Source organism: Athene cunicularia (genome assembly GCF_003259725.1).
Source record: "Athene cunicularia isolate RWA chromosome 26 unlocalized genomic scaffold, athCun1 chr26_part1, whole genome shotgun sequence".
Lineage (NCBI taxonomy): Eukaryota > Metazoa > Chordata > Aves > Strigiformes > Strigidae > Athene > Athene cunicularia.
In genome coordinates this window covers 371,680-379,619 of record NW_020799136.1, presented here as the reverse complement: position 1 = coordinate 379,619, position 7,940 = coordinate 371,680, and the positions used below count along the sequence as shown (strand labels likewise).

General features: G+C 60.0%; 1 protein-coding gene across 1 annotated transcript in view; it reads right to left on the bottom strand.

The window, feature by feature from the left end:
- Positions 1-7,940, bottom strand: part of ATP2B4 (ATPase plasma membrane Ca2+ transporting 4) — a 43,135-nt gene that overhangs the window by 24,727 nt on the left and 10,468 nt on the right. Inside the window, exon 2 of the mRNA XM_026864136.1 lies at positions 4,669-5,101. Coding sequence (XP_026719937.1) covers positions 4,669-4,864 — 196 coding nt within the window. The 5' untranslated portion in view covers positions 4,865-5,101. The remainder of the gene's footprint in view (positions 1-4,668; positions 5,102-7,940) is intronic.

Genomic DNA, 7,940 nt, shown 5'->3' with positions numbered 1-7,940 from the left:
GGAGCAAAAGGGGAGCAAAAGGGGAGCAAAAGGGGAGCAAAAGGGGAGCAAAAGGGGAGCAAAAGGGGAGCAAAAGGGGAGCAAAAGGGGAGCAAAAGGGGAGCAAAAGGGGAGCAAAAGGGGAGCAAAAGGGGAGCAAAAGGGGAGCAAAAGGGGAGCAAAAGGGGAGCAAAAGGGGAGCAAAAGGGGAGCAAAAGGGGAGCAAAAGGGGAGCAAAAGGGGAGCAAAAGGGGAGCAAAAGGGGAGCAAAAGGGGAGCAAAAGGGGAGCAAAAGGGGAGCAAAAGGGGAGCAAAAGGGGAGCAAAAGGGGAGCAAAAGGGGAGCAAAAGGGGAGCAAAAGGGGAGCAAAAGGGGAGCAAAAGGGGAGCAAAAGGGGAGCAAAAGGGGAGCAAAAGGGGAGCAAAAGGGGAGCAAAAGGGGAGCAAAAGGGGAGCAAAAGGGGAGCAAAAGGGGAGCAAAAGGGGAGCAAAAGGGGAGCAAAAGGGGAGCAAAAGGGGAGCAAAAGGGGAGCAAAAGGGGAGCAAAAGGGGAGCAAAAGGGGAGCAAAAGGGGAGCAAAAGGGGAGCAAAAGGGGAGCAAAAGGGGAGCAAAAGGGGAGCAAAAGGGGAGCAAAAGGGGAGCAAAAGGGGAGCAAAAGGGGAGCAAAAGGGGAGCAAAAGGGGAGCAAAAGGGGAGCAAAAGGGGAGCAAAAGGGGAGCAAAAGGGGAGCAAAAGGGGAGCAAAAGGGGAGCAAAAGGGGAGCAAAAGGGGAGCAAAAGGGGAGCAAAAGGGGAGCAAAAGGGGAGCAAAAGGGGAGCAAAAGGGGAGCAAAAGGGGAGCAAAAGGGGAGCAAAAGGGGAGCAAAAGGGGAGCAAAAGGGGAGCAAAAGGGGAGCAAAAGGGGAGCAAAAGGGGAGCAAAAGGGGAGCAAAAGGGGAGCAAAAGGGGAGCAAAAGGGGAGCAAAAGGGGAGCAAAAGGGGAGCAAAAGGGGAGCAAAAGGGGAGCAAAAGGGGAGCAAAAGGGGAGCAAAAGGGGAGCAAAAGGGGAGCAAAAGGGGAGCAAAAGGGGAGCAAAAGGGGAGCAAAAGGGGAGCCTGAGCCCCTGCCCCAGGGCAGCAGCAGACTGAGCACAGCAGCCTTCACAGCCACCCCATCCCAGGGCATGGGCCAGCGATGGGAGACAGTAATTTGCCCCACGACCTTCCCTGTCGTTCTCTGCATCAGAGCCATTAAAAAGCTGATGGGGTCCAAGGTGAGAGCAGCCTCCCCCTGCCCAGCACCACCTTAATGGAGCCCCACGCTGAGCCCCCCTGCTCTCCACCTTAAGATGGCCCGTGGGGCTGCTGCCAGTTCCCGAGATGCACCAGGCAGGCGGCTCCAACTCCCAGCCCTGGACACATCCCGGTGCCTGGAGCAGCCTGGCAGTGATGCCCTCCTGGGGGGAACAAACCCTCCGGCTCAGGGGACACCTCCCCACCAGCTCCATGTCATCCCAGCCAGGAGGAAGCAGCAGGATGAATCCTATTTCCACCACCACCACGCACCCCCCTCTTTCTGCTGCGACTACACCCCGTGGCTGCAGGGAGGGGACGTGCTGGCAGAGCAGCCCAGGCGTCCCCACCCAGCCAGTGACGAGGCAGCAGGATCCTGGGATCTCCTAGCCTCGATTCCCGCCCAATATCTCCGGCGGGACAGATGGAAAATATGGCTAACCGCCTCGGCTTGACTCATACCAGCGCCAGGGCCGGGGAGGCACGGCGTGTGCCGCGGGCAGGCGTGCCGGGCACACACACACGCTCCCGCACGAGGACGCAGGATGCTGCCACGGGGCACGGCAGGCTGCACGTGTGGCTCCTCCAAAGCCCCCGTCCCACCTACGGGCATCACCTAGAGCTGCCCCCCACCCTCCTGGGGCCTTTCAACGTATCTGTGCTGACTCAGGGAGGGTTGTGAAGAGCAGAAGCCGTGGGCACGTACCCTGAGCACGCTCCAGGCTGGCAGAAAATCCCTCCTGGCTGGGGCCACCGCAGGGCCTGGGGGGACCCATTCGTGGGGGAGTGGATTAGAAATTTTGGATGGAGGCCACAAGTCACAGCAGGAGAACAAAACCCTGTGCAGCCACCGGTCCCTGATTAGAGGGGAGGACCTGCAGCCCGGGAAAGCTGCTTTTGGGTTGCAAAGCTTTCCTGCAAGGAGCCCCCAGAGAAGGCTCCGTGCCCCGGCTCGGGAAGGAGGCGGCAGCCCCGGGAACTGCTACCACCAACGGGTGAGTCAGGGCAGTGTCTGCTGACACTTGTCACCCAGGGGAGACCAGGAAGGGAGACGCTGAAATCCGTGACTCACCGAAGGCGCCTGTGCTTCGCCGCCACAGTCCCGCTCCCCTTCCCACCCTACCCGACCCAGCCCCGGGCCAGGTCTGATAGAGGAGGTGGGAAGCCAGCACCCAGCAGCGAGCCACCCTGTTGCCAATCCCCTTTGCGAGGAGCCCTGAGGGATTGGGGTCCCCCAACACCTTTTAGAGCAAGAGCCAGAGGAGCAGGTCCCAGCAGACCCCCCCACCCCGATGCCAGAGGCCCCCTCGCTGCACAAACACCCATGTGTGGAGACCCCACCCTACGAGGAAAAACCACCCTTGGGGTGAAGGCAGCGCCCTGGGGGGACTGTGGCTAGCACCTGCCCGATGGGGACAGTGCCAGGCTCGACCGAGGACAGCCAGTGATGTGGCACGGAGAGGGGCAGCAGCACCCAGGGGCGGGAGCCACACACACCCGGATGGGATCATCTGCTCCAGCCACTGCCCACAACGAGCTGCTGTGTTTCAGAGTGGGGCAGGAGGTCTGGGAGGACTCCCCAGACAGGCTCTGCTGTGCCAACCCTCTCCTCTGGTGGCACCAAGGGAGAACACACGGGCACGCGCCTCCTGCCCATGCCGGGTGGGAGCTGCGCCCCATCCCCACGGGATAACGAGAAAAGGGATAATGAGCACAGGGACGGGCACCAAGTTCTGCACGGTGCTGGCTACTGCAACACGGAGCGGGGACACACACGCAGCGGTGCCCTGCCTCGTGCCCACGGGCCCAGTGACGCTCTGGGGCTTTGGCCGGGCAGTGCCAGGGTGTGCAGGCAGAGAGGGGCTTGGGGTCAAGTCCGAGTCAGCCCCAGCTCTCCCCAAAAGACCCTCCAGAGGGAAAAAGCCCCACACTACACGTGCTAAGGTGTAGCTGGAGTTCCCCAGACTGCATGTCTTCCACTAAACTCCAGCCGGGACATCCCACCCTGCAAACACCTGAGCTCGCCTGCGGTGCCCTGTGCTCCTCCTAAAAATCCCAGCTTGTAGGAAATCACCTTTTCTTTGCTCTCTGGGCTCAACAGGACGGGGTTTGGGACAGGCAACAAAGCTCACCTCGGGAGCAAGAGGGTGAGGCAGGGATACACTGGGGGCACAAGAAACAGCAACACCAACCCGGGCCTGGAGGCAGTACTCGGGATGGGAGGGCAGCCCTTTGTCTTCCCGGAGCAAGAGCCGTCGGGCCAAGGCAGAGCCTTTCGGGTTCGCTTCCCCCCACTCCCCTCTCCTCCCACCCTCAAAGGAGCACGCTCCCAGTTTGGCAGGGCCAAACACATTGTTTTGCGACCTGCACTTGGTATTTCCACCGGGACTCCCCCCCTCTTCTCTAATGACATCCCGATATTGTCTCCCCTTCCCGGTCCCACTCGCAGCTGGGAAACACGCTAATCCCCAGCTTACGGCACTAATAATAACCCACAAGTTTTCACAGCCACGTCCCCCATCCCACACAGCCACCGCGGGGCCGCATCCTGCCAGCCCCAGGTAAACCCTCGGTGCCATAAGCAGGGGGTCTCTCTGCCCTGTACCCCCTTTTAATGCCAAAGAAGGGGTACACTGCCGTGCAGAAGCCTGCTACGCCATGAGCCCCAGCTTTCAGGGGGCCCCAAAAGGCCAGCCCAGACCACGGGTGGGAGAGGTGACATCCCTCCACCAAAGCCTCCCAGAAGTGATCTGGCACCCACAGACAAGCGTCACTGCCACCACTCAAACCTGTGATGCTCAGAAGCACCCAACCAGGTTTTAAACTCCCACAGCTGCTCGAGAAGCCTTATAGATCCGGGGGAGACCCACCTGCATCCCCCCACCCCCAGCAGCGACCCCTTTGGGGACGTGCTGCCCATCCCTTGGCGAGATGCTGACACCCAGCAAACAAGCCCAGCCACCTCTCCAGGCGTGCTCCTCAGCGCTCTCCAACCTTTACACTCTCCTTCACCCACACCCCACGCAGCCCTGCCGTTAGTGCTGTAAATCATTAAACGGGAAAAGCTGGCACTGACCTGCGGGGCAGCAGCTGGGCTGCAGAGAGGAGCCCCCCCTACACCCCTCCTCACCCCTGCATGCATCCCACCTCCGCTCCATCCTCCCAGGGGATGCAGGGCTCTGGGGGAACCCCCAGGGAAGATGCTTCTCTTTTGCCTCCTTTTCTATCTTAAACAATCATTTTATTAAGATGCAGGGAGCCACCTCCCACGAGGCTTGCGACGGATGCCCGATGCAGCGGGACCACGCTCTGAGCTCAGCCACAAGACCGTTATTTGAGCCACCATCTCGAACCGTGCCCGGCTCCAGCCAGACCCAGGCAGGTGGTCCCACCTTGCAGACCACAGGATGGCCACCTACCTTCAACTGGCGACGTCTTCAACCTCTTGCAGACATTCTGCACGCCGCCATAGGAGTCATTGAGCCGAGCGACCGCCTCGGCGCTCCTCAGCTCCATCAGGTTCCTGAGCTCCACCATGGAGCAACCAAAGTCCCCCTCATGGTTGCCTTCGGCAACCGAGTTCCCGGGGTGGTGGTCAGCCACGTTGTTCGTCATCTTGCCGGCGCAGTGGCTCCTGCAGCACCCTCCCTCGAGGGTCCAGCGGGGGGATGCTCGGCACGGCCCCTTCCCTGGGGGCTGCCCGGGTGAAGCAGGTGCCTCTAACCGAGCCCAACTTCTCCAGATAAAGGTGTAAACAGGATGTGCATGTTACCGCGGAGGCGACCTTAGCAACGACCAGCGTGCATCTCCCGCAGAAGGAGGAGGGCTCCCTGGATACCACAGCAACTGGAGCTGCAAAAACAAGGATGGGAAACAAAAATATCGGCATTAGGAGGCCTACTAATAAATTCACGCGCCCCACGGGATGGGCGAGCGGGAGCACTGGTACCCAAGGGCGGGTCACCCACCAGAAATACCATGGTTTGGAGGTGCCGGCTCGCTCACCCGACCCCAGAATTCAGCATCATTTGACCAAAAATCCTGGATGAGCTGGAGTTGACCTCAGAGGGAGCTCAGACAGGCTCAACACAGGCCGAGGCGTTTCACGAGCCCTCGGCCACACCGCAGGGAAAACCAGCGACAGCAGGGCCGGGCAGGAAGGGCGCCCAGGTGGTTCTTCACTCAACCCCCAGCTGCCCAGCCCAGAAAAACGCTCCCATTCAGTTTGGTTTAAAAATACATCTTGGCAGTGGAAAACAGCTGCTTCCTCCTGCCGTCCTGGGGCGGGAGCGCTGGCTTGCTGCACTGCCAACAGGTAAGCAGAAGCATCCCACCGAGCTAGCTGGCACGATGGAAGGGAGCTCACAGCACCCAGCAGACTTTTAATCAGCAGAGACACTCAGCAAGAACCAGAGAAGCTACTAAAATCTGCACATTTCTCTAAAATAAAGAGGCTTTTGCATTAATGACTCTTTCAGACTGTCTCAGGAAACCTTCTGTATCCTGCTTGCAAGCTCTCGCGTCGTTCCCTCGAAGGCAACGAGCGGGCTCTCAGCCTCGGCTCTCAAAGCCTCAAACTGGTGCCAGCCAGGTTACACCCCAGCCCTGCCCGCGAGGGCAGGCGAACCCCAAAAGCGCGGGATGCAGCCAGGCAGGGGCCACGGGCACCCCGCAGGTCCTGCCTTTTCCCAGGGGTTTGGAGTCTGGGGTCCCCCACTGGCATCCCAGGCAGATAGGACAGGTGCTGGGGACAGCTAGGGACATGGAGGGAGCAGCATGGGCCAGAGGGAAAGGGCTCTCTCACCCAAGGCACCCTCCAGCTCTGCTCCCAGGCTCAGATGCCAGCAGCGACGCTCCCAGACACCTCTCCAGAGCTACAGAGAAGAGCCTGCAAAGGAGGCTCTTGATGGGGAGAAAATACTTTCCTAGAGCTATATAAATGAGTAACAAAAGGGTAATGGCCACTAAGGCAGCATCAGCACCGAGAGAGAGGTCCAGAGCGGCAGAGCAAGTGCCAGACAAGAATGGGAGGAAGGAGGGAAAACACCACTAGACATGGGATGTGCCAGCCCCCACAGACCCAACAGACAGGCACCAGAGCATTAGGGGTCTGTCCCAGCACCACCCCGCAGCAAACAACCCCGATTCCAGGCCTGGTCACCCCAGCTGTGCAACCTCTGGGGCAGCAAGACCCTGAAAAAAATAAACCTCTCCCCGCACTGCTGACCCAGGGCCTGGCCCCTGTGAGCAGCTCCCCCCCCCGTCCCCACCGCCAGTGACACCCAGGGCAGCTCTCGGCATTATCAGGAGGCAACAGGCACCAACTGAACCTCAGGGACAGCAGCGATGCCACCACCACGGGAGGGTCCTGTCCACCAGCTGCAGGCAGCAAAGGGATGGGGAGCACAGGGACATGCTCCCCCCACAGCACTGCAGCCTCTGGGGCACCCAAACTTGCACCCTCCGGGCAGAGTGTTGCTGATACCCCATAAAGCACCAGGCTAGGGCACCGGTATCCTTGCCCCAGCATCCTTGCTCATGCCCAGCCTGGTCACCCCACGGCTCCTCACGGAGCTGAGCTCATCCATCATTTAAAGGCGTGAAGGCTGCCAGCCGCGGGAGGCAGGAGACGGCAGGTCCAATTAAGCAGACTCCTGCTGATCAAGAGAAAAAAAGATAATTCCCCCCACCTCAACACACTAATTTTTTTCCTCTTTCATAGAAATAACATCTTCTAAGGAGAGCTCAGAGATTAAGAGAAAGGCAGTTAATTAATAGTGTAACGGCCTAGTCCTTAATTACCCCTGAAGGAGCCCACGGGGCACCGATCATCACCAGCCCGTGCCCAGCCGTGTGGCTCCTTCCCTCCAGCAGCGCCAGCCCCGGGGACTTGCTTTGCCAAAAGGAGGGACCGTGGTGGGAGAAGGCTCCTGGCTCTGAGCACCCTCCTCCAGCCCCAGGTTGGGGTCAGAGACCCAATTCCTGGCCAGTCTCTGCCCCACGCTGCCGGCACCGGACGGGCTCCCATGCTCCTTGGCCGTCTTGGGAAGGATCCGTCCCAGACGAGTGGGGAGCTGCACTCAGGCTTCCTTCACCGCCAACGCTCTGACAAGCTCCTAATGACTCTAGGGGCATTCAGCGGGCTGGCCCTAACTCTAGTTAACTCATTTCCAGAGCCCCCCAGCACTGGAGAGGAAGAAGTGCTTCCCAAGGGTCCCCTTGGTGCACTGGGTGAGAAAATACAGCCCAGGTGGGAGAGCCTGAGCAGGGTCCTGACTGCCCTGACCTGGGTGGGAACGAGACCCCCCGAGCCACCAACAGTGCCGCATCACCTCTCCAACAGCATCCCCGAGCAGGACAAGGGTAGCTGCAGACACGGAGGAGTTTGGGGGTGGCAGCCGTGAAGGACACGGACCCTCTCAACCCATGGGTCGGGGTGCGAGATGGGGGAAGGAGCACACATGTTCTGGGAAGGAGAGAGCGGCTGACGAGGAGCGGTGAAGCCGATGTGGTGCTGCAGACAAACCTGCCCAGAATAATAAACGGCTGCATCACACCTCCGTCCTGGCTGGGGAGAGCGGCCGCAGCCCTCTGCGTGTGCCCACCCCAGACAGCGGAGCGGCTGCTGGCACAAGGGAACGGACCCGCTGGCTTTTTTTTTTTTTTTTTTTTTTTTTTTTTTTTTTTTTTT